Here is a 27,319-nt window from a genome sequence, read left to right as displayed (position 1 = left end):
CCGTAAGCAATGTGTCAAATTCTCACTTGGGTTTGTGACGATTTAAGAAATCTATTGCTGTATTTTTTACCTTTTCATGCCCTATTTGCACGATTTCATTTTATCCATTGGCCTAGAGTATAATTTGCATGTAATTTACACAAAACGTAATTAATGTACACAATTCGGTGCGCTTATCAGCATGAATATTTATTTTGTTTACATTTCCGATACATGACGTGTGAACATTTTAATGAGCGATTTGATGCATCATTATATGCCTGTTATCGTCTATGGGTTCTCCACAGATTAAGATGGCAGGACTGTTCATGTGCCATGTGGTTATGTCAGGCAATGTTACCAAGTGGTCACGTGATCAACTGACATCCAGCTTCAAAAAGAGCACCCAGAACCACCCGATTCAGAATTAATGTCCCCTTACACTTGTCAATTCTGAAACTATTACTTCCACCGATGCTCCATCTTTCACAACTGCTGAAATCCTTATTCACTGATCAATAATTTCCTCACTTCCAAACGATCCAAAATGCCGCTACCAAACATCACTCACACACGCACCTTGAGACCAGACCGCCCCAATTCCCAGATTGCTTAACTCCCAAACAAGTGTGGACACATGCAAAGACAACCAATTGCAGCATCAATCCTTCCACGCCATTCCCCAAGGGCCCCTCTTGGCAACGGTCGATCTGATGCAGCCAAGATCTTGTGGCCAACCACTGGTCCTTCACCCATGAGGTACTTGAGCACTGAACCTTGATCGCCAACCAAGCAGAATTAGGCAGATGCTGACGTTGGTGTTCCCGTTTCATGCAAGAAAACGTCATTTGGTTTCCTGCAGTAGCTTATTAGGTAATCCCATCAGTACCCCAAGATTCTGTGATCCTCATTGATCCGTTTGAGTGTCCACCACTTTGCTCCATTGAGCACGAACTTTGGTCATTGTGCGAAAAATTGCAAAAATCCCAAAGACTGGTGAAGAAACCCCATTACCCCTAATCCCAGCCTCATATCTTTAAACTTTATTTCACATCTGTTTCTATACATAACTCTACCAATGTTATGAAGCCACCCAAAACCTCATCAACACCATCAGAATCAATTCAAATGATAAATAAATGTATTTTCATTCTTTGTATTTTTTAGCTTGTGCACAAAATAACTAATGCATAATCTAACTAACTTAACAGTATGCAAAAGACACAAGCCGACATGTGCAAAGTTTAACTCTTTTCAGAAGCGGAACACTTCAATCCTTCCAGAACACCTTCCATGGAAATCGTGCTTGTAACAATTGACATGTCCAAATGTAGGAATATGGAGTTTAGTGAGAGTTAAGGGGTCCTTGGCAAGGGATGGAGTTTAAAGAAGAATAGAGGCTTTAAGTAAGAGGGACAGAGTTTAAGGTTCTGATGGAGGAACAAGAGACCTAGGACAGTGGGCACTGGGTGCCAGGGAAGGTATCGGAGGCAATCTCAAGGACAGGGGTCCACCTGTAGGATGGAAAAGCTCGTGCTAGCGTTTGCGGCGGGGTTTGGGAGGGCGCGTGTAGTCATGCAGGACAGCGCGTCCCGTCTCTTTGGCCGTGCGTTTCACGAGGCCCTTGACACCCAGATGGCTGAGGTTGTAGACACAGACGCCGGCGCTCAGGGCAGCTTGGAGAGCCGACTCGGTGGTCTCACCTGCTTCTGCACCATACCTGGTATGTCAAGTACATTCACATCTTTATCAGAATCTTCATCCGGGAGAAATCCGATGAGCTATGAAGCTCTTTTTTACATGTTCAGTAACACAATTGGCTGGATTAATTTTGTGAGCAAATGGGCATAATGCATGGCTTTGGTAGATTGGCCCTAATATCTGTAGAGATATCAGGACCAAACATTTTACAAAATATTGGGAAAATGGGAAGATTTGCTAGCAAGTGAATCGGGAGTTTTTTTGTACTGTTACTGAAGCATGATGCACATTTTAAATGAAGAATCCCATGACACATTGACACATTAACACAGTGGGTGCAAGCACAATGTAAGACGAGGCACGACACAATATACAATGCACCCAGTGCTACATATGGACCATACGCATCCTAAGTAGGACAACGCACAGAAATCGGCACATTACGCACACTATCTTCACCCGTTTTCCACTGGCACATCCAAGCCAGCATGGGACCCTCACCGCACGGGTAGTTTTCCACTGGCAATGTGATAAGTGCAGGTGGAATAATTGAATAACTAGAATACAATCACTAGATGGGAACTTGCAATCCATACGGCTACCAAGGAAAACTAATCTGGCAGGAACCCAACATTGGTATATTATCAGAAACGTCCTTTCAATCAATTATAAATCTATTTGCACTTGTGTGTGCACAAGGTACATGCATGTACCTTGTGCATGCATGTTTGCATACACCAGTGTCTGCATGCATATTGTGTGCACTCATGTCTGTGGAATGCCTTCAGTTACAAGAGGGAGTGGTGGCGTAGTAAATAGTGCAATGCGCTACGTGTCTGCATGCCTGTGCGCAAACCCTACCTGTGCTGCACTGTCTGCACAGTTGCGTTTGAGACACTGCTGGCAATCGTGTGAGCGGCCGACTCCATCCCCTGCCACACCGTGGCAAAGCCTGTGGGCCAAACACCACCAGTGCAATCATGACCCACAACTTAAACCATGACCACAGCACCTTCAAAATGTAACTAAAACGTCACAAACATTACAACCACAGCCACAACATTAAGAATAATTATTACAAACATAAAATTACATCTACAACTACTATTCAGCCATGGCTGGGCATACGTATGGTTTTAGGTTAGCATTGGGTGGATGGTGTCGTAGGCGGAATGGGAGTGTGAATGAGATTGGCGAGTTTTTGGCTTGTGTAAAGTGATGCGAGTGGCAAATAAGTCGTGTGGGTGAGGTTGGGTGAATGTTGTTGGTTAGATCGAGGAAATAGATGGAAGTGTTGAATGGATGGTTGGGGTGGGGCAGTTAGTGTAGGTGGATGTTCTTTGGCTCTTCGGCTTTGTGTATGGAGTCGTGCGTGTGGATGCGTATGCATTCCTAAGTGTGCGTATGCAAGCAAATGTGTGTAGGTGGGTACCTTGCACGCCACTGGCGGCCACCACGAGGGCCCCGTCCAGTGTGGAGCCCTCTCCAGGCTGGGCCCGCGTCAGCGACTCTGGCAAAATGCGCTCCCCACAGGCCCGCACGTGGGGGGCGAGGCCACGGCCCAGACGCCCGGCCGCCCAGGACACGCCGTCCACTGCGAAACACATGGAGAGCACGCACAGGGCACATAAGGACAAACGTGGATTAATAAGCAGAATCCATTCGCAGGAAACATTACATTTCATTGGATCGATTGGGTGGTGCTGCTACATGGAGTCGTGGACATGAGATACTAAGAAAACAGATGATGCACTAACAGAAAATCAGTAAGTGCAATTATTCTAGACGGCTAAAAGCGAATACTGTGAATGCTGTGATCGGATAAAATGTGTTCAAGTGACTCTTCATATAATTTGTGTTTGAATATATTGCCATTGATAACGGGATATTGCAGACACTGCTTCTTAAAAAAGTTGATATTCTTAAAACGTACCCATAAATCTGCTGACAGTTAGCGCCCCTCCGGCCACACTGCGCGATACACGCATGGCTTCTTGGACTCGTGGGTCCACGGCGGTAGCCACTGGTGGTCCCCCGGCCTCACCCTCCCGGCCTGCCGCATCAGCTGCCTGCAATCGGGACCGGACCTCGGCACCTCCCCAGGCCACAGCACGTCCTGCCAGGCTCGCCCCACTCTCCAGTCCCCAGCTCACCCAGCCAGCACCTGTCAGGTGACACAGTTTGTGAGCAAGTAAGATAGATGCCAACCCCCGGGCGTTGGGGCCAAGCCCTCAAAATTACTTGTTGAATAAACTTAAAAGCGTGTTCTAAAATGAGAATAGGCGATGCTCATCTCATTAATAACAAAGGCAGCTGGAAAGTTGGACTGAAATTTTTTTTGTAAAATAAGTTATACGAAAAACTAATTTGCTAAACAATTCTAGATATCTGTTGGAGGGCACAACTGGAAAATAACAATATATGTAGCTAGATCAGGTGTTGAAGGCAGTCAAAATGATGAAAGTGGGTTGCAGTGCTTTTAGAAAGCTTAACCTAATAATGACAAGTAGCGTACCAATGTGCCCAAAATTTTTTTTTTTAATCAGAACACATTATTTACTGTCACATGGATTATAACCACAGACAATGACAATGAAACAAAAGCTGAAAGCACGCAAAGAGAGGTGCATATTTGAAATTAAACTGAGGAAGAAGAATACGCGGATTATAAAAACATGCAGATTAAAGACATTTTTACTGCTTAAACAAGTATGCATTGGGAGAACACATTAATGGAAGCGATTACGGCCGGTTATCGAGACTAGGAAGTGAAGTGGCAGTCAATGGAGTGAATGCCCCCGTGGACGTCCACGAGAGATGGAGGGCTGAAATTGGCTCACATGCAGATGGCGACTGCTTGGGGGTGGATTGATCATGATGGCTGATGATTATGGGGCAGTGTGAGATGGACAAGTTCTCAGATACTGCTTTTGGACACCAGCATGGCCAATATAAAGCCCTCTGAAAGAAAATAGGGACCCCCTCCCCCCCTCTGACCTCACCGGTGTTAATGCCATTTGCAATTTTCTCGCTCCACTCCGGCACGACTGGAGAAGCTTTGTAGCCCTTTGCAGGGTCCCCTGGATAGCCTGGTGGCCGCGAAGATGGTGGGCGGACAGGCACTGTGTTACTGAGCTGCGTCAGGTCACATGGAGGCTCACGCCAGCGCTGGTGGCAAAAACACACGAGTGTGGTTATGGGTTTGTGCGGACACCTGCGTTCACATGTATAATGCACTCACGGTTACTATCCACATGCCTATTGCGGTGTTATATAGACATGCTTAATCACGTGCAAAAATATGCAGAAACATTTGTACACGCGTCACGGTGCCCATGCCAGGCTAGATTCCAAGTGGAGTGGCAAGAGCTTGAAAGGAAATGGTCATAGGATAGACACAATGGAGCCAAACAAGCTGCTTGACCCAGCACAGGAGCACAGACAAGAAAGTGCACTCGCACGCACACACACTCACCTCATCCTTGAACAGGGATAACTGCAGGAGGAGGTCGTGCAGGAGGTCCTTGTAGTGATCCGCGAGATCGGCTGACAGAACCAGCCCCGCGTACACGGTGCCGGGGGGCACCAGGGGCACAGCGGCCAGAGTGGGCAAGGAGGCAGCAGGGGACGGGGCATTTGCTTCCATGGGGAAGATGTAGACTCCTCCAGCGCAGCACAGAACTGGAGAGACGCCCGGGACGAGTGGATAAACCCACGTGCATACCTGCAGCACAGTGCACACGAGTACAGCGTGCGTGAACGCGCGGCACATAGGTGGAACGATTACAGCTTGAAGGTGAAAGGTAAGAGTGTGTGTGGATTAGAAGTCTCTTTTTAAGGTAAAGAGAATAAGGACAGTTCAGATTGTGGGGCTCTTGTCCAGCGATCCCATGAGAGACCAGCCTGTCGATTGTTTAACTCCTATTTTAAACAGCAATGAACAAATAAACTCACATTCACCAATAAGGAAACATAACAGGTGACATTTTGGTAACGGGCCTTCTTCATAAACACATTAATAAAGAACAATCATTCTATTATTACATCACATGTTAGAAAGGACTAAACTAAAATGTGATATTGTTGGCCGTGCATTGCCTTTTTTAATTACCGCATTTGTCGTGGTGGGTAGAGATTAGAGCTTGGAAAGGAAAGGATGGCGGAGTTGTGGGTTTGTGGTCACTGATGGTTATAGGCAGGGGCTCAGAACTGGGTGTATTTTTCACTCAAGAGATTACACTTTTCTAAGCAGTGCAAGGTGGCCAGGAGACAACAGCATAGCAATGCATTCTTGAATCTTTCGGTGTGAAGCTTTGAGCGTTATCCCTTCGCACTTATGGGTTTTCTACAGGAACTCTTGTTCCCTCCCACAAAGATTAAAATAGAAATGGTCAAAGGGTTTTTAGACTCAATGAGGTTATCCTCTTTAGAAAAGGGATATCATATAGTTTGAGTTCTTGTCAGCTGGCACAATATTAGATCTGGCACAATTAGGTGAATTAAGTAAATTGCCAAAATACTGGAATCGACAGATTTTTTTGGGGTCGATTACTAGGGCCCCTTTGATAAATGGTAGCTGCTCTGACATCATATCTCTTCAAATCAGGAAACCCCTCAAGTCACGCCCAGTGTGACCTCCCTGATGATGGTGATGACATCACCAATCCCTGCCCATCAGATCTCATCCAGCAACACACAGGATAACAAGCAAAATGTTTTCTCCCAAGTATATCCTTGTTATACGATTAGTCAAGTAATCAAACAGGTAATCTAGAACATGAATCAATTGCTTAAATAATCAGAAAGTGCAGCTCTACACAGGGCACATAATGTAGGCCTGTGTATACAAAATAACGAGCACTTCCCCGTTGCTGTGTTTTCCTTTCTGGTTGTTATTAGGCCAGGCTTCAGATTCAGGGAAAGAGCGAGGGAGTCGTCAGGGGTTGGGCTCACCTGCAAGTATGCGGCGGGTTGTGCGGGGTCCCGCTCGGAGGAGGTCAGGATACGCAGACCACAGCTGGGTTGCAATGGGCCGTGGTGCGGCAGGGAGGACACAGAGCTGTCGCTCGCCACAAAAAAGAGCCGCGCTCCGTCGTGCAGTTCCATGAGGACTTCCAGGTCGTCCGCGTCCCCTCCGTCATCCTCAGATATATCGTCGTCGTCGTCGTCAGCAGCTGCATCAACCACATCGCTGGTGCCATTACAGGGGCCATCAACGTCGAACTTCAGCGATGGCTTGCAGCAGTGGGCAGATACCTGGAGAGGTTGGGACATGATCACCATCAACACAGTCAAGAAGAATGTAATGGACCATCATCAGCTGCCATTAAGTATTCACTGCCAAATGAAGGTCTACCCACATTGTTGCCAACCCTCATGGTCCTACAAAGACACGATCCATTACATTTTTGCACACAAGATTGTGCCATCACTCCGTCCGCATGACAGTCATCCTCTGAGGTGTTTTGTCTTTTTGGGCTGCCATTCCATCAGCAGTCTCACCCATCGACAATCACCGCTTCTTGCAATGGTACATACTGAGCAGTGTATTTGTGTTCAGTGGTGCATGCTGAGATGTGTGCGGTATCGTGTAGTGTGATAATAATATCGACACATGCATTGCTGTGTGTGGTATGTGTAGTGCAGTGTCATGGTGTGATGCTGTATGTGATGAGTAATGCAGTATTTTGTGGTGTGATACAACACATGCAATGTTGTGTGGTATAGTGTGCTGTGGTATGTTGTGTGTCACAGTGGGGTGCACTGTTTTCTGGCATGGTGCTTTATGATTCTGACCCCAGCTCCTTGTCCTTCCAAACTCGAGTGTCCAGGAGGGATGTCAGCTGTGTAGGCAGGGGGCTTATCCATGACCTCCTGTACTCACACAGGGGTGAAGGTTCGAACTCAGATTTCATAGACTAAGTGTTACCATTCATATGTTGAAGCTTACAAGTGTATGGAGCGACTTCCGCGACATGTTGTGTAGAGGGTACTTCTTATTTTATTTCTCACACTGGGCACAACACAGGCCAACCTTATTCTTTTCACTCTGAGTACAATACATAGATATTAACGGTCTACTGGCGACACACAGCCCTCACTCGGCTACGCCGCTGGCTGGCGAGGATAGCGATGGAACCCCCGCAGGAGATCTTCCACGGGGACGGACGACGGAGAGGGATGACGGCGAGCAGCGACGCAGCCCGGGCCCAAGAATCCGCACACGAACCCCGAGCCCCGGGTCTGCTCCCCTAACACATTTCTTAACACTGACCTATTGGCATTTAAATACAGTACATTATTGTGTTCCGACTTACAAACCGTTCGACTTATGAACGGAACTCAGAAATGGAATCTGTTCGTAAGCCGAGGACTGTCTGTATTTCTGCCAAAACAGACCCGGAGGTGGGGAAGGGGGGGCACACAGGACTCTCGATCAAAGTGGTGGAGAAAAACTGAAAAGCAAGAATACTCCGAATGCTTTTAGATTTGAAGCTTTCGTGACTGCAAGGATTCATATTCTTAGGTTTTGTCGGTAAAGTCACGTAGGTAAAACATTAAAATTAATAAAAGTAAAATATAATAAAAATAAAAATCACGACGTTTCGGAGGCAACACAAGCTTCCTTGTCACAGGTTGAGTCACAAACTGTACCTCTCCATAACAAAGGCTCACCCTCTTAAGCCTCACCTTACCATATGAATAAAAAGTGTGCTATACTTGGCCCTTCCCCCCTCTCCAACCATTATATAAACGGAGTCGTAGCTCCTGCAATCTCTAATTTACTTGATACAGCTGTCGTGGCTGTGACGGTTCCACCTGAAGACGGAAGCTTGTGTTGCCTCCGAAACGTCGTGATTTTTATTTTATTTAACTTTTATTAATTTTAAAGTTTTACCTACGTGACTTTACCGAAAAAACCTAAGCATATACTCCGAATGCTGCATCAGCTGATACAAATACACCGCCACTACAAGTTCAACAAATGTTGCAGACCATTTATAAGAGTGAGACGATCCCATAACACAGGCCCGCGAAGTAGCAACGGCCTAAGTGGAGTCGACCCTCGCTCGTGAGGGAATTGCCAAGGCCAACGAGGAGCATGTGGTGAGAAATGTGATCTCAGTGGGGTCATCGATGACCTTGAGAGGTCACTGTCAGGTGAGGTGTGGTCAGTGGGGGAACCTACGCTGCTCGGTGTCATTCCAGTGGCCCCATCAGCTCCCAATACTGCAAGACGCGCAGCCACCATCTCCTGCATCGCCACAAGCTCCAACTGGTGGCGCTCTTCCCCACACTGAGAAGCTGACTCCAGCAGCTCCTCGTCCACGCGCTTCAGTGCATCGCGATACAGAACGAAGGCTCGTGCGAGATCACCCACCTACAACCACACATGAGATATAACCTACTACAACCACACTTATCACATCACCCATCTACAATCACACAATTTACATCACTCACATACAACCACCTACAACCATCAACATCACCTGCTCACAACAATAAGGGAGATTACCCACCTACAACCACAGTTCACATCATCCACCTGCATCTGTACATGAGACATTGCTTACCTTTAACCACATACAAGACAAAACCACAGTTGCTGCCACATCATCTGGCCACAGCCGTAACCACAATACCCTACACTTGCACATTTATGTGCCGGGGTTCAAGCCCTCGTGTTGGTGTCTGTATAATTCTGAAATCAGTTGTTGTTACCAGCGAATAATGAACGAATAAAAAAAAAGCATGTTTTCATAAGATATGTATGAATGCTTTGATTTAAAGTACTTGGTAAACACGGAATGAAATGTACTTGTGGTAACCTAATAAGATGTTGAGACATGGATTCTGTATTGGATGAAATATGGGTTCTGTATCACATAATATAATCGTTCTACATATAATGGGTCACTATGCTTCGTTGTTTACGGATTAAAATGTCACCCTAATCTCTATACTCCGCTGCAGGATTGATGCGAGATGATTACAGGTGTTGTTAATTAACTTCAACCGAGAATAATACTGGTAGGAACCTCCTGGTTACACCAGCCCACAGGAGATTATTGTGTCCGTCTATCGTGCAGGGAGGGGCTGGGTGGGGAGGGGAGGGTGGGGCTGGGTGGGGAGGGGCTGGTTGGGGGGTGGGGAGGGACTGGTCACCCCGTGGTGCCCTTATAAAACTCAACATTTAACCTACTCACGCCGGCTTGTGCCCGCCCTCACAGTCGGGCATATTTGTGGAATACACCACGCCGCCGTTGACCCTGGCCATTGACCGAACAACCCAACGTTCCTACTAGCTCCCTCTGCAGGAATGTGTTGAAGTGATTGATTCACTCATTATTAACTGGCATGAGTGTCTCTGTGGTTTGTTAACTGGTGTGTGGCCCAAGTGCCTCACCCCTCTGTCTCCACTCACCTCATCAGCACCGAGCGCAGCGGAGATTAACTGGGCGGCAGTCTCTCCATTACCCGCAGCTCCCAACTCTTCCTCTTCCTTGCTGATCTTTGTCTTTTTTGGGGCTGCCATTGTTATGAATGCAGACGCCCTTCACATGATACGTACGTGACAAGACAAAATACACACGTCCACAATTACATATCTCCCCAGATTCCCTGGCTGACAAAGGAGGTGTTCCGGCTCATGAGAGTAAGTGGCAGGCCTATCCTCACCGTCTACCGCAATCCACGGCAGAGGATGAGAAAGCTTACTGCAGCTTTTACTCGAAGATTCGGACAGCCATTTAGTGCTGTAAACTTGAGAGGTAGTGACAGATTATGGAGGTGATGGAAACCACATAATTACAGCTATTACCATCCTTAAGGGGGAAAATGGACATCCAACCTCTCCATCTGGGTGTCTCTTCATGTGTCTCCGTGTATTTGTGAAAGTCTTAATATCTGTGTGTGTCTTTGTGTCTATCTCTTGTGTTACTTGTGTGCAACGTTTGTTCATTCTCTCTTCATGTGCATTTTCCGGGAATTTGCATTTTTGTTTTGTTATTCAATTACTCTCAGCTATCCCTTCCATAACTGTAAGTAATTGTCGTATCTTTGAAAAATTGGCAGTTGATCGGAAACTGTTTGGAAAAGCAAAATGAAAAATGCTCTGGAAAATTTCAAATAGTAAGGATATGGCAGAGGATAATAGTATTTGTGAACCCATAAACTCCTACGGAATGTAATACACGCCGTCCCCGAAATACAAACGTCTGACTTACGAACATCCACACTCACGAAAGAGCCGCCATAAGATTCTAGATTTGAAGCTTTCGTGACTGCAAGGATTCATACTCTTAGTTCTTTCGGTAAAGTCACGTAGGTAAAAAATGAAATTAAGCGTCGTGACTTTTATTGTTTTATTTTTATTAATTTTAATTTCATTTTTTACCGCCATAAGATGTAATTTTTTTTATAATAAGATGTTATTTTTTTTATAATAAGATGTTATTTTTTTTATAAGATGTTATTTTTTTATAATAAGATGTTATTTTTTATAATAAGATGTAATTTTTTTTATAATAAGATGTTATTTTTTTTATAATAAGATGTTATTTTTTTAACCATCCGACTTGCGAACGTGTGGTCGTATTTATGAAGCGTGGAATTATTTTTTCTCGGCAGAGCGATGCTCCGCGAGATGTAACGCGTCCCAGCATCCCGTTGGGAGTGTGTGCGTGCATGCACATGTGCGTGTGAAAGTGAGTGTACGTGTGTGCGCCCGCGTGCGTGCTCCTTTGTGTGCCATTGTGGGGACTCATTACGCCGCTTCCTACAAGCAAGCCAGCATCAGGAATCAAAGTGAAAATAAAACTGAATTATGTTTGCCCATGTTATTTTATGTTTTATTTACTATATACAGCGCTGGTTTGTTTCACACTTAATTTCTAATTTAGCAATCTTTGGAAGAACGTAATCAACCAGGCTATGCGTTAACTATGTGCTAATCGACTCTCTGTGTTGCACTGCATTACACTTCTTAATTTTACTAAATGTGCTTACTACCGTGCTTGTTTATGGGTCCATTCTCTCTTCCGACCGCTATGGGCAGTAATTCCACACAACTCCCCCTCTGCCCCCCACTATCTCTATTTAAGGCCTCGACACAGACGTATTTCTGTGTGCCTATGTGTGCGTCTCTCTCTCTGCTTGTGTCTCCGTGTCTATGTTTTGTCTTTCTCTCTCAAGTTTAGCAATCTTCGTAAGAACGTAATCAACTAGGTGGGGTGTTGACTGTGGTGTTGGCCGACTCTGTGTTGTATTGCATTATATTTCCAAATTTACTATGTTTGTTTTCTCATTCATTTGTACCTGATGATGGTTGCTTGTGTTGTAATCGAAACGTCGTATTATATTTTTATTTAATTAAATTCTCTTTCTACGTGACTTTACCGAAAAAACCAAAGAGTATATACAATACGTATTGCAGTATTACATGCAAATGTATATTTTTGTTATTATAATTTATGGACAGCCCCTATGAAGAAATCGACTTACGGCGGAACTGAGGAACGTAACCCGCTTGTAAATCGAGGACTGTCCATTTGCGTATATAATATGAGCCAAGGAAAAGAGGAGTTATTCTGAACCTGCTGTGGCATGGAAACAATAAACTATTCTGGGGCAATCTATTGTAGTACTGGCCCATACCCAAAACTGCTTATTGTATCGTTTTGGCATTCATATTTTCATGCTAACATCACTTAATCACCCTGACAATGTGTTTACAATTAGAGGCAATGTGTACGTGTTTGTGCGTGTACGAATGTACGTGTGTTAGTGTGACAGGAGCGTTAACTGGAATCAGATGACGCTTGGGGTCAGGTTGGAAAGGGGCTGGCTGGATGACGCAAGAGTTGACTCTTTACCCAATTACTTCTGCTCATACCACACGAGGAGGACAGGGATCAGGCCGTCGGGGGTAGCGATAGTGGTGGTTATTACGTGTGGGTCAAACACGAAAAACATTAATTTTTTTACACAAACACTCATTACACACGAACACACAATGGCGTTATGTACACACGTATGTACTGTACCCAACTCTACAAAGCACAGTACCGTGTTGTTGTGTACTGTACCATTAAAAAAGATAAGCAGAAACAAATGGGCACATGGACATATTGTATACAAACTACCAGTATATACATTTAAACTGACGCATACTCACTCGCGTGTGTATGTGTACACATGTACGTGCAATACTGACAACGCATTCATTCGTACATGTACACTTGACACACGTGTACACAGCCAATCCGTTCATATACACAGCATACACATCAACACACACTGTTTACACGTATTCCTGTACAGGGAAATTGAGCTTTTAGGTCCTTAAATGCGAGCAAAACAAGTTTGTGTCTATTTGTTTGTGTTTCTCCCCTTGTGATGGAACTTTGTCGTATGAATGTTGAGATTTATAGTGGCACGGGGTGGACCGATAAGGCCTGAATTGGCTTGTAATAAAGTAGGGGCACTGATAAAGGGTTGCCAGGTTTGATACAGTACAATGATCAACCTGAATAGACATTTACAATGTTGTGGTAAGTGCTGTTCGTGAGCACCTATTAAGACCCAAACGAGAGGTGGGTAACACACATGTCTAAAACCACGCCCGGCCGCCTTTGTCTCCCCAGTGCTCACTGATGCTGACACACAGATAGAGGGAGATCATGAACCGACTCAGATGTCATTCTCCACTCGGTTACCACCTTCTGCAGTGCAGTAGAAACCCAAACTCGCAATATTCCTCGGTCAGCACTGGCTCTATTGTCAAAACTGTGCAGTGAACGGACATAAATAATAGTTCAACACAATGCCAGGCGATACAACAGAATACCGGGTGCCAGACCTCGGTTTAAATAAATAAATAACGGTGCCAGATTTAGGGACAAAATAATTTCTTCCACTCGAACAGAGGGCAAGTCCCGCGCCATCCGGGACAGGTGGCAACCCTCTTGGCCAGTGATGTTGGCCGTGGCAGGGAATTGAAACCCGAATACACAGAAAGACAAAGATCCCCCGTGTAGCCTTGCCACACCGTAGGGGCAAGTGCTGTTAGCGAGCACCTATGAAGGCCGGAACGGTACACGAGAGGGTGGGTGGCCAGGAACACGCCCGAGCGCCTTTGTCTCCCCAGTGGCGATGTTCACACACCGTACCAGGTACTCATTTTAGGCCGAGTCGACCTAGGGGAGGACCAGTTCAGTGGATATATATATACACTCATAGCTACGCATATTCATATACTATTACACACTCATACCCATACACAACCACACATCATATACAGAACAAGCACAGTACTGCGTGGTAATGAAACTCTCACACAATCACACGTGCAAACAAGTGGACACACACGTACAGTCATAGTACTCTACACACTATCATCATTGCTATACCACACGCAGAGTGTGTGTGTAGTGACACTTGTACACATTACAAAACAATCGCACGGGTCACAAACACACTGATCACACACACACACGGAATTGTAAGCACGCACTACCCATACACAGAACTGTTCACGTGATTATACACACGATACAAGAGATTGGACACGCACTTCATATACAATCACGACTGTACACGCAGATTGTACACACACACACACACGAGTGTACACACGCACCTCCGACGTGCACGGTTGGCTACGTACGATGGGAAAGATGTTTAACGTACGTACACACACGAGTGTACATACAAGATTGTACATACACTACACATATATACACACTATACGTACACACACGAGTGTACACACACACACACGAGTATACACTACACATATATACACACACACGAGTGTGTACACACTACACATATATACACACACACACGAGTGTGTACACACTACACATATACACACGAGTGTACACACGAGAATGTACACACACACACACACGAGTGTACACACACGACACATATACACACACACATGACACATATACACACACTATACACACACTACACACACGCACGTGTACACAGATTTGTAGACGCGCCAGCACAAACCCTGATGGCGCCACATGCCCGTCAACCCCTCATCAGTGCCGACCCTATTACAAACAAATTCAGACCTTTATAGTCACCCCCGTCCCTTATAAACCTCAACGTTGATCCTACAAAGCCCCATCACAAGCGATACACACAAACAAATGAACAAAAAACAAAAGTGTGCCCGTATTGAATCGGCTACACGTCACACGGACTTGAAAATACAATGTCCCTTGTACACTAACACGGGGTTAGAGCAGGTGTAGGGTTGACACGGGGTTAGAACAGTGTAGGGTTGACACGGGGTTAGAACATGTGTAGGGTTGACACGGGGTTAGAACAGGGTCGTGTTGACACGGGGTTAGAACAGGGTCGTGTTGACACGGGGTTAGAACAGGTGTAGGGTTGACACGGGGTTAGAACAGGGTCGTGTTGACACGGGGTTAGAACAGGGTCGTGTTGACACGGGGTTAGAACAGGTGTAGGGTTGACACGGGGTTAGAACAGGGTCGTGTTGACACGGGGTTAGAACAGGGTCGTGTTGACACGGGGTTAGAACATGTGTAGGGTTGACACGGGGTTAGAACAGGGTCGTGTTGACACGGGGTTAGAACAGGGTCGTGTTGACACGGGGTTAGAACAGGTGTAGAGTTGACACGGGGTTAGAACAGGGTCGTGTTGACACGGGGTTAGAACAGGGTCGTGTTGACACGGGGTTGGAACAGGTGTAGGGTTGACACGGGGTTAGAACAGGGTCGTGTTGACACGGGGTTAGAACATGTGTAGGGTTGACACGGGGTTAGAACAGGTGTAGGGTTGACACGGGGTTAGAACATGTGTAGGGTTGACACGGGGTTAGAACATGTGTAGGGTTGACACGGGGTTAGAACATGTGTAGGGTTGACACGGGGTTAGAACATGTGTAGGGTTGACACGGGGTTAGAACATGTGTAGGGTTGACACGGGGTTAGAACAGGTGTAGGGTTGACACGGGGCTAGAACAGGTGTAGGGTTGATACGGGGTTAGAACAGGTGTAGGGTTGACACGGGGTTAGAACAGGTGCAGGGTTGACACGGGGTTAGAACATGTGTAGGGTTGACACGGGGTTTGAACATGTGTAGGGTTGACACGGGGTTAGAACATGTGTAGGGTTGACACGGGGTTAGAACAGTGTAGGGTTGACACGGGGTTAGAACAGGTGTAGTGTTGACACGGGGTTAGAACAGGTGTAGGGTTGACACGGGGCTAGAACAGGTGTAGGGTTGACACGGGGTAAGAACATGTGTAGGGTTGACACGGGGTTAGAACATGTGTAGGGTTGACACGGGGTTAGAACAGGTGTAGAGTTGACACGGGGCTAGAACAGGTGTAGTGTTGACACGGGGTTAGAACAAGTGTAGGGTTGACACGGGGTTAGAACATGTGTAGGGTTGACACGGGGTTAGAACAGGTGTAGGGTTGACACGGGGTTAGAACATGTGTAGGGTTGACACGGGGTTAGAACAGGTGTAGGGTTGACACGGGGTTAGAACATGTGTAGTGTTGACACGGGGTTAGAACATGTGTAGGGTTGACACGGGGTTAGAACATGTGTAGGGTTGACACGGGGTTAGAACATGTGTAGGGTTGACACGGGGTTAGAACATGTGTAGGGTTGACACGGGGTTAGAACATGTGTAGGGTTGACACGGGGTTAGAACAGGTGTAGGGTTGACACGGGGTTAGAACAAGTGTAGGGTTGACACGGGGTTAGAACAAGTGTAGGGTTGACACGGGGTTAGAACATGTGTAGTGTTGACACGGGGTTAGAACAGGTGTAGGGTTGACACGGGGTTAGAACAGGTGTAGGGTTGACACGGGGTTAGAACAGGTGTAGGGTTGACACGGGGTTAGAACAGGTGTAGGGTTGACACGGGGTTAGAACATGTGTAGGGTTGACACGGGGTTAGAACAGTGTAGAGTTGACACGGGGTTAGAACAGGTGTAGGGTTGACACGGGGTTAGAACATGTGTAGGGTTGACACGGGGTTAGAACAGGTGTAGGGTTGACACGGGGTTAGAACATGTGTAGGGTTGACACGGGGTTAGAACAGTGTAGGGTTGACACGGGGTTAGAACAGTGTAGGGTTGACACGGGGTTAGAACAGGTGTAGGGTTGACACGGGGTTAGAACATGTGTAGGGTTGACACGGGGTTAGAACATGTGTAGGGTTGACACGGGGTTAGACCAGGTGTAGGGTTGACACGGGGTTAGAACATGTGTAGGGTTGACACGGGGTTAGAACAGTGTAGGGTTGACACGGGGTTAGACCAGGTGTAGGGTTGACACGGGGTTAGAACAGGTGTAGGGTTGACACGGGGTTAGAACAGGGTCGTGTTGACACGGGGTTAGAACAGGTGTAGGGTTGACACGGGGTTAGAACAGGTGTAGTGTTGACACGGGGTTAGAACATGTGTAGGGTTGACACGGGGTTAGAACATGTGTAGGGTTGACACGGGGTTAGAACAAGTGTAGGGTTGACACGGGGTTAGAACAGGTGTAGGGTTGACACGGGGCTAGAACAGGGTTGTGTTGACACGGGGTTAGAACAGGTGTAGGGTTGACACGGGGCTAGAACAGGGTCGTGTTGACACGGGGTTAGAACAGGTGTAGGGTTGACACGGGGTTAGAACAGTGTAGGGTTGACACGGGGTTAGAACAGGGTCGTGTTGACACGGGGTTAGAACATGTGTAGGGTTGACACGGGGTTAGAACAGTGTAGGGTTGACACGGGGTTAGAACAGGGTCGTGTTGACACGGGGTTAGAACATGTGTAGGGTTGACACGGGGTTAGAACAGGTGTAGGGTTGACACGGTGCGGACACTGCGAACTTTCCACCGTCACCACCTCGCGGGCGGCCCTCACCTCGGCGACGATTTTGTTTTCTCTGTCGCTTCCACGAACTTCCCCTCGCATGCAGCGAGCCTCGGTCGCCTTCGACGGAACGCGATTACGGTCGGAAAATGTTTATAAATTACAACTCGACAAGAAGGACAAACGAATCGGCGGCCTCCACCACCACCGCCACCACCATCGCCAACCCACCGGGCGCTCGTCAACGAAGTTTAAAGGGATAGCGCGCGATGACGTCACGAGTCAGACCCGCGCGATGACGTCATGTGTCAGACCCGCGCGATGACGTCATGTGTCAGACCCGCGCGATGACGTCATGCGTCAGACCCGCGTGACGACCCCCCCCCACCCACCGCGCTCCGTTGCTGAAAATGAACGACAAAGCCACCCACACACGTGCGTTTTGGGGCCGTGCAACTCAATCTATGGGCGACATTGGACACCCCAGAGACCCCAAGAGACTCATAGAGATGCATGTGACCCAATGAGATACGTGGATATCATTTAAAGCCACTGTGCAATCCAAAACGATGGCGCATACAGCTAATGTGGAAAATATATATTTATAACTCATCGGATTCCTCCAGTTTAAATACAGTATTCTGAACCACTGTAGCATGTCCTCCTTCAATGGATAAATATCAAAACTACACCAACTCTCTCATCATGTTTATCAGACCTCGAGGATTGGCATTTAGCTCATTAACATATTGGCAACATGAAAGAATAAAATTGTCACCATTAATACCTAATTTGCCAATAAAATATTATTGTTTTTTTACCCTTTTATCTGGCAACAAAACTTGACACCTTTTCTACAAGGAGTCATGTTTGCATTGACCACAATACCTGCAGTCATAATGTAAACAAAAAACAACTCTGATAATGTATGCACTGTCCTTGAAGTTGATTGGTCCACACCCGAGACAGCTTTCCTTAGAGCCTAGTCTCACATGGTATTGGACCAAACATGACTCCTTGTAAAAAAATGTGTCAGTTTTGTTGCCAGATAAAAGGGTAAAAACCAATTATGATAAAATTGTCGTGACATCGATCGTGTTCGATATATCGCTCTCCTTTAAGCTGGAACGTCTCAAGAGCGTTCTTACGTCTCCTCGTGCTATCTTTTCCCCGTGGGTACAAAGTGACAGCACCTGGCGTGTTAAGTCAGTCATTAAGAGGCCATGATTGTGTGTAATCCCAGCAGAGTAGTTTGGATCTGAATTTCGAGGCTTTTTCCATGCGTATTGGCATTACACTCGACCACTGGCTAGAAGTTCTTCAAGCGACACGTCCTGCTCAAACCATGTGCTTTTATTAACGCACACAGTGTGGCTGTGTCCTTGGCTAACGCCAAAGTAATTGGGATTTACTCGAGTGTCAGTAGTGCATGATGTCAGATGGTTGTCTTCGCCAACCCACATTAACTAAGAATGAAGGATTTAAGGATTTGCATTGAGCACTGAAGTGCACCCATAATCTAAAAGCATCTTACAATTACTCCAGTGTCCAATTGTAATTCTCTTTTCGTCACGTGGACTCCTTGCTCACAGCTATCCCTCTCTGGCATAAGGTGACAGCACCAGCCTGCACGTTTGTCATTTGGGGAGGCGATGTTGCAATTGTTTTTTCCAATTAAATATGGATGCATATATTTCCCTATCAACAGTGGCAGGTTAGGTTAGGGGATGTTAAGAGTATCTGGGTATAGCACTAGTGGCATAAGAGGCTGGGCAGATTGGTAACAGTACATGGGTCCAAACGGGATCAGTAAACTAGGTGTGCAGGACTTGACAAGAGGGACATACAGCCTGGCAGCAACATGTCTTGAATTTAAGAACCTTCTTTGTGGTCCAAATAAGGGAGAAGGGACAGAGCCCCCACGGGTACAAAAGGTGCATGCACAGCAGGTTCTGAGAGGAATTGAGACTGAAGACGACCTGCAAAAGACAAGGGTACTGTAGAGTGTGCAGATATATGAATCCGATGTAACAGTATACACTGGTTTATATCAAGTCCATTGGAGTACCGCATTTAATGTTAAATTAATGTGTAGCAATTAACACATTCTCTGCGGAGGGAGCTGGTAGGAACGTTGGGTTGCTCGGTCAATGGCCAGGGTCAATGGCGGCGTGGTGTATTCCGCAAATATGCCCGACTGAGGGCGGGCACAAGCCGGCGTGAGTAGGTTAAACGTTGAGTTTTAGAAGGGCACCACGGGGTGACCAGCCCCTCCCCACCCCTCCCACCCTCCCCTCCCCACCCAGCCCCTCCCTACACGACGGACGGCCACAATAATCCCCTGTGGGCTGGTGTAACCAGGAGGTTCCTACCAGTATAACTTTAGTTATGTATATATATTCTCAAGTTACAATGACATTCATCTGCAAGAGAAATCACCTGATTGAATTGAAGACAAATAACACGTTATCAATCAACATTTATCACACATCTCGAAAAAAATAAATTTTAAAATAAAATGTTTCCTTCATCGATGGGTGTTATCATTATGAACCTCATGAAATACATATGCTAAGAAAAGGACACAGGATGTTAAGGAATGGCCATCCATTACAATAATCAGCAATGCTGGCTTCGCATGCATAAAATGGCAATGCATGAAGTCCCTGAGATAGTCTCAGTTTTAGGGCTCTAACAACTTAATATCCACTCTGTTTCAGCCATTATCAGCCCGAGCATCCTGGCTACCTCCTGTTGTCATTAAAAGTCTTCATCAAAATCATCATCTGTTTGAAATAATGTGACATGCTTGCTATTTTGAAGAAAGACTGAGCTAGTATTTTCCTGGGAGCACATAGAGACCACTTTTTGGTGAGAAAACATTTTGTCAGTTTTGCTCTGAGGGCAAAAGTTGCTTTTACCTTGGGAGGCAAGAGGGTATGTTTTGTCCTGATTAAAATCAATTTTGCTCTGAGAGGAAACAATGTCAGTTTTGCCTTGAGGAAAGACAGCACTGGTGTTTTCTTGATTGCAAATATATTCAATTTTATCCTGAATGTGTACAGAATTGCCTTGGTCCTGAGAGCAGGTCATGTCACTTTTTCCGTGAGAGCAGAGAGGGTCTACTGTGGCTTGAAGGAAAGGTAGATTGGTTTTGCCTTGTGGGCAAATAGTGTCATTTGCATATGGTGTCCAGGCAGCGAGAGTTCGATTTCTCTTTGCGATGTGAGGCAATGTTTCTTCATCTTCTTTGGGACCCTGTCTTCTTCGTACCCGCGTCAAGCCCCTACCTTGGCGTCGACATCTGTGAACAACACAATCCAAGCAAGAATGAGACTCGAAGGCTTAACACACAATTCTGAACACTTGTTATCACTGTGTCAAAGCAATGTCTTCGATAGACCATCAGACAACTTTTAAACCAAACTCTTACATCTAAGGGACCTTTTTTATCAGTATCAAAATGATGAAAAATGTATAAGCAATCATTGCGAAAAAGGGATAGCTATTTTTTAATATCATTTTTACAAAAAAATCATGGAAAATAAATGGTGACCAGAATAAGACTATCAAACCCTACTGTGTATGACCATAATTTGTTTGAGATACCAGAGTCAAAGGAATTAACCCTGACTTCTGCAATGCTCAGTGACAACACGGCAATTTCTCCATGTGACATAAACATTTACTTAAATGTAAATCCACTGCTGGAAGAAAGGTGTCCTCAAGCTGTGCAGCTTGTGGGGGTTATTTGATCATACTTCACCACACTGGTCAGTGCAGAATGATGGCGGGGAGCATAGTCGTGGGGGCATAGAAGTACAGTACAGAATTAACTTTTGGTGCCCATAATGTAATGCTGCAGTACAAATGAAATGAGCAGCGGATAAGTGAATGCAATAATCAATGCATTTGGAATGATAATTTATAAGTCTGCTTTTAGTGCAAATATTCCTCTCCAGTCACTCACCCCATCCACTCACTCTGGTTGAGAGTGACCGACTCAGCCTCCTCGTCATTGTCAGCATCTTCACATCGTGCAGTTGACTCCACAAACCTGGCCCACCGCCTGTAACCCACATGCTACTGTGTCACTTATCAGTGGTACACTTCCTCGAGCTCATAACCAACATTACAGCACAACCCTTTTTCACATTTTAATCAATAAATGCTGTTATACAAATGGGCTAGTTATTTCTGTTAATGTGCCAATCTTGACTTGTAAAGACAGAACCTAAAAAAATTGAATCCAAACCCCATTTTCCTGGAGCCATGTCTCAAGAGATGCGCTGACACCGATAACGAAGCCAGTAACAAGTCAATGTGGTCTCCAGAAGACCGATTTCATGGACAAACATTATGCAAGTTGGTATTAATTCTTGAACATCAAAATCCCGATCCTGGCCTCTTGGAGAAGAATCTCAAGACACCAAATACAGTATGGGACAGTGTTCCACAGCTTTGAGCAGTTCTTACGCCGATGATAAAGTTGATTTCTCCGCATCTACATCTCCACAGACATCCGGCTCGCGATCAGCAACATTGCCTCCACAGTCATCACCGTCATCATCTTTAGAGCAACCATCGTCACTCGTGCCAGCAGCCCTATGATACAAGGCGTTGACCATCATTAGTCATTTTGACAATATGGATACCCTGAGAAACACTGACCTTAGGTCCACAAGAGTGTGGCATCATACAATGTATGTGTATTTTTTGCACCACATAACAGTAATATTCAAGTGTGAAAAGCGTTAAAAACACTAGTGTGCTTTTTTGCCTAAATAAGTGTCATATTTTTGTTTGTAAAACGTACAAAAAATAATAGCAAACTAGCAAATGGCTTATTTAAAGCAAACATCCCACTCAAGATCAAGACACATTTTATCAATTCCTTAACTTATTATTTTACAAAAATGCATAATTCTATGAATAAGAATAAACAATACATTGTATGTGCATAAGCAGAGCAATTAATGCTGTTTTTAATGAAAAAAATATATGAATGTGTATTATTGTGACTGTGTGTGCACAAGCGTGTGTTGGTACTTTAAGGGTGTACGCATTGCCATAGAGCGAAAGCGTGTGCATGTTCCGTAAGTGTTATTACACAAGTATGAGCGACCTCTGGTCAAGTTTCTCTCCTTGTGAGCGGTTGAGCTGCTGCACAAGCATGCGACAGTCTTTTCCACTTGACACAGCATAGACCTGCACACATACACACAGATACACAAAATACATTCACACACACTGGCATGCATAGGTATACAAGTCGATGCACAATTTCTGTACATATGCATATCAACACACAAATGCACAGGTATTGTATACTGTACTGTTACACTATCACAGGTGTACAGGAAATAGATGAGAGGTGCACAGCTAACCTTTTTAACGGATTGCTTCTCTCCACACATTTTGCAGGTAAACTTTGAACTATTTTTCACCTGCAGATATGAAAACAGACAGACATGTTGGGAATGATGAGCTTGTACAATTCAAATAATGGACTCTACTGCAAGGGAGCCATAGTGACATAACAATAATACTGCCTTAAAAGTAAATATATAAGAGATGACGCTTCCGGCAATTGGCCTTCATTATTAATTAAATTATTTATCTGGGAAAGCCACATTTGAGTCATATGACTCTTTTCAGTAGGTAAGTAGGGTCTTGCATTGGGTTTTAATGCTAGTATGTATTAAGTAAATGCGTATTTATACAAGTGGGAGTAGACCAGAGCACTCGGAGAAAACCCACGTGCGTGAGGGAGAAACACTGTATCCCCGTACACATGGAAACACATGGTGATTAGTACACTTGCTGTACTGCCTCTTCCGGACCAGCCAGCATATGGCACCTCGACGCCCACGGGAATGGAGTCTCACAACAATTGTGTGATCCACTAACCCTCGCTACCTCCACCATGCCCTATTCCAGACGTGCGTTAGCACAAAGTCCTATAGACCATCCTATAGGGCTGTATGTGCTACATAGCACATTCAAGTTCAAGTTAATTTATTAGGTATAGCCTATATATGTCCTATGCGCTGTGCTATTTGTGCACCACTGCCAACGAACGCTGTATCGCCAAATTGTGACTAAGCTATTTATTTGCCAGTCATTAAAACAAGTATAACCCGTAAAAACAAAGTTTTTCACTATAAATCCTTTATATGCGTGGCGGCTAGAGTCCTCTCGTCCTCTGGCTTGAGATGGCTGCCACCTATGGGTCAGATGATTGCATTGCACCATTAAGCAATTGGTAATTAAATATATTTTTGTCCTAAAAAGTGTAACATTTTGGAGAAAAAAATTTCACGAACATTAATTGTCACGCACAACGAGTCTGTGTGCAAAATGTCAGCTCGATTGGATCACGGGAAGTGGGTTAAAAAACGACCGAAAGATTTGCACGGTCGTAAGCAAGCAAGCAAACTTAATATAAAGGATTTAATAAGTATAACCCGTAAAAAATTAACCCGTAAAAACAAAGTTTTTCACTATAAATCCTTTATATGCGTGGCGGCTAGAGTCCTCTCGTCCTCTGGCTTGAGATGGCTGTCACCTATGGGTCAGATGATTGTCTGCCACCATTAAGCAATTGGTAATTAAATATTACATTTTTGTCCCTAAGCAGTGTACAATTTTGGGAGAAAAAAATTTCACGAACATTAATTGTCACGCACAACGAGTCTGTGTGCAAAATGTCAGCTCGATTGGATCACGGGAAGTGGGTTAAAAAACGACCGAAAGGTTTGCACGGTCGTAAGCAAGCAAGCAAACTTAATATAAAGGATTTAATAAGTATAACCCGTAAAAAATTAACCCGTAAAAACAAAGTTTTTCACTATAAATCCTTTATATGCGTGGCGGCTAGAGTCCTCTCGTCCTCTGGCTTGAGATGGCTGTCACCTATGGGTCAGATGATTGTCTGCCACCATTAAGCAATTGGTAATTAAATATTACATTTTTGTCCCTAAGCAGTGTACAATTTTGGGAGAAAAAAATTTCACGAACATTAATTGTCACGCACAACGAGTCTGTGTGCAAAATGTCAGCTCGATTGGATCACGGGAAGTGGGTTAAAAAACGACCGAAAGGTTTGCACGGTCGTAAGCAAGCAAGCAAGCACGCAAGCAAGCGAACTTAATATAAAGCATTTAATAAAGGATTTAAAAACCCGACTGGATGACAGCGAGACAAAGTTATTGAAAAAGCCATCACATGGGGGGCGAGCCGTATGGCAGCTCAATGGAGCTCGTTCCCGATACACACAAGTTGAGCCATCGCTATCAGCATCATCATCATCGTCGAATTAACCTATCAACCATGGAGAGGAGGGTTTTTTTTATCGTAGCCAGACGTGGTGGCCCATGCAAGCCTTTCAACGACATATGCGACAATACGGCATGCAAACAAGTACTTTGGCGATACTGCTACGTTGGCAGTAGTGCACAAGGACAATGACCAGTAACCAAAACTCAACGAATGCATCGATACCACTGCAGCCTTAACACAAAATCAATGCCAGGCGATGTTTCGGGCAACGGGCCATATTCATACCGCACACATTAAAAGTGGTTAATTCGCAAGCAGACGCGCGCATAACTCGCCTGATGAACCTGGAAAGTCCCGCACGCGTAGCAGCGTAACACTTGAAAGTCGACCATGCTGGTATCAAGGCATCAAAGCGCGACAACAAGCGACGTCGTGTGATTGTAACGCCGACAACGACGCCCTGCACGACGTCGTTAACGCCTTGCACGACGAAACTTTCCCGCCTTTTTGTTAAAGGGCCGCGCGATGACGTCACGAAACGCGAGCGAGCAATGACGTCATTCCGCCCGAAGGACAATGACGTCACGCGTCAGTTGTTGAGTGGAAGTAGTCCAGCTGTAGAATTTTGACGTCTTGATTTAAAGCTTCTTTCGTGACTGCAGGGATTAATATTTTTGGTTCTTATAATATAATTAAATAAAAATATAAATCAATAAAATTATCACTATTTTATTGTTTAATATTTTATTTTTTCATTATTTCCCTTCTACGTGACTTTACCGAAAGAACCAAGAATATAATTTTGACGTCATCATGACCGCGGTAAAACGCACCGGTTGTAAACCGATGCGATGATTATTTTGCGTAGTGTATTATATATATATTTCTTCGTCGACCAAGGAACCCATGAATGAGAGAGAGAGATAGTCCTTGACTCTAAACATCTGAAAGTTGAGCCTCATTGGTTCAAACAAAGCTGATTCTGAATATCGAAACCGGTCCAGAGTTTACCTGTGTTTGAGCCAAATGCCCTCCCTATGACCGATGGGATGTTTAAATACTTATTTTTTTAATCCTGAGATGTTCTTCGAATGTTTGAATTGAAATGTGACGCATGGCACTTTGATTTTAAGTGGCAGTTAAATGTAAAAACATTTGTTATTTCACTGAACATTTATATGGTATTTTACTTATTAACTTGAGTACTTTTTGATTATTGAAAGGTTTTCTGTTTCCCAAGAGCACCGATTTGCTAACTATATACCAATTAAAAACAACTGGTCATCAGAAAACATAAAAATATATAATTCTAATCAAGGCCCCATAGTGTAGAGTGCAGACTTCAACTTTTATTATCCCCTCTGTGGCCTATGCTCTATGAAGAAAGGCTATTGCTTGAAACGTCACATTATTTTAATTTTAAGAGCACTTATTGATGAAGTTTTTTTTTTATTGCTAAGCGTCGTATTTAGACACTTCAAACATGAGTGATAAGACACTTCTAGAGTGACAAGGCATTTGTAGAGTGATTAGATATTTCTCGAGTATTTAGACAATTCTGGAGTGAGTGATAAGACACTTCTAGAGTATTTAGACACTTGTAGCATGAGTGATAAGGGGCCTTCCATAAATGACGTCACTCACCGGGGGGGGGGGGGGGGGTCAGACATTTGTGACGATGTGTGACGAGGGGAGGGTCGTGTGAGAAATTTAACGTCACATCAAACTGCTCAACTTTAAATAAATATAGACAACACGTTCCACTTAATTAAATATACGTTTTAATAAGCGTTTTCTCCTACAACATCAGAGTGCAGCGCCACATTAAATACGCACTACAATGACAATAGTTTAAAGCGATTTGAAGCAAGTTTTATTTGGGGGGGGGGGGGCAGAGCTTTGTGACGTCATAGTTGAGATGGAGTCTGACTTTTTGTGACGCCGTGTGACGAGGGGGGGGGGAGATAAAAAATCGTCCAAAATCGCGTGACGTCATTTATGGACGGCCCCTAAGACAATTCTAGAATATTTCGACACTTCTAGGGTGATGACAATAATTTCGCCACCACCACCACGTGTCACCCACGTGATGGCACGGGGCTGACGTCACCCGGTGAGCAACCGTCACGTGGTGAAACACGGGGGGGGGGGGCGCGCGCGCGGGCTGTGTGACGTAACCAGCGGGCGCGTGACGGTGACGAACGTCACGTGACGGGGGGGGAGGAGGCTGGGAATTTCCCGACGCGCATGCGCAGATGGGGTTGTTTGTTGACAGCCACGGATCGATCGCCGCATAATCGACCGATCGATTCATCGGTGCCAAGCGGCTCGCGAATGTGTTCAGTTTGTTATTTAAAGACAGCCTCTTTTGCAAGCACCCCAATGACAAAACAAATCCGTTAAATCGATTGACTTGTGAGTGAATGTTAGGTTTTATAGCAATGTGGTGATTGCATTTTGATTGAAAGCTTCTTTCGTGACTGCAGCAGGGATT

The 27,319-nt window shown here is 45.1% G+C and overlaps 2 protein-coding genes across 3 annotated transcripts; both read right to left on the bottom strand.

The window, feature by feature from the left end:
- Nucleotides 1-171: 171 nt before the first annotated feature.
- LOC133347784 (spartin-like) lies at nucleotides 172-17,799 on the bottom strand. 2 transcript variants are annotated; one of them, XM_061560391.1, is made up of 11 exons: nucleotides 17,596-17,798; nucleotides 10,109-10,238; nucleotides 8,870-9,061; nucleotides 7,477-7,554; nucleotides 6,634-6,936; nucleotides 5,156-5,404; nucleotides 4,683-4,848; nucleotides 3,614-3,844; nucleotides 3,113-3,274; nucleotides 2,542-2,632; nucleotides 172-1,699 (listed from the first exon to the last, which is right to left on the bottom strand). In XM_061560391.1, exons 2-11 carry the CDS (start codon nucleotides 10,217-10,219, stop codon nucleotides 1,516-1,518), a joined length of 1,767 nt encoding a protein of 588 aa, XP_061416375.1. In that variant the 5' UTR covers nucleotides 10,220-10,238; nucleotides 17,596-17,798; the 3' UTR covers nucleotides 172-1,515. The 2 variants fall into 2 exon arrangements, with proteins under 2 accessions (XP_061416375.1, XP_061416376.1); XM_061560392.1 differs by lacking the exon at nucleotides 7,477-7,554 and having other exon boundaries at nucleotides 17,596-17,799.
- A 2,072-nt stretch (nucleotides 17,800-19,871) lies between these two features.
- On the bottom strand, nucleotides 19,872-25,318 carry MRNIP (MRN complex interacting protein). The gene is made up of 6 exons (XM_061559652.1): nucleotides 25,161-25,318; nucleotides 22,932-22,991; nucleotides 22,670-22,752; nucleotides 22,021-22,149; nucleotides 21,515-21,613; nucleotides 19,872-20,848 (listed from the first exon to the last, which is right to left on the bottom strand). The coding sequence occupies exons 1-6, from the start codon at nucleotides 25,215-25,217 to the stop codon at nucleotides 20,305-20,307; spliced, it is 972 nt and encodes a 323-aa protein (XP_061415636.1). The 5' UTR covers nucleotides 25,218-25,318; the 3' UTR covers nucleotides 19,872-20,304.
- Between the last annotated feature and the right edge of the window lie 2,001 nt (nucleotides 25,319-27,319).

This window comes from Lethenteron reissneri, chromosome 26 (genome assembly GCF_015708825.2).
Source record: "Lethenteron reissneri isolate LAM-NWPU_2019-01 chromosome 26, ASM1570882v1, whole genome shotgun sequence".
In the NCBI taxonomy this organism is placed as follows: domain Eukaryota; kingdom Metazoa; phylum Chordata; class Hyperoartia; order Petromyzontiformes; family Petromyzontidae; genus Lethenteron; species Lethenteron reissneri.
The sequence above is the reverse complement of the archived record's forward strand: the minus strand, read 5'-3'. Positions and strand labels throughout refer to the sequence as shown.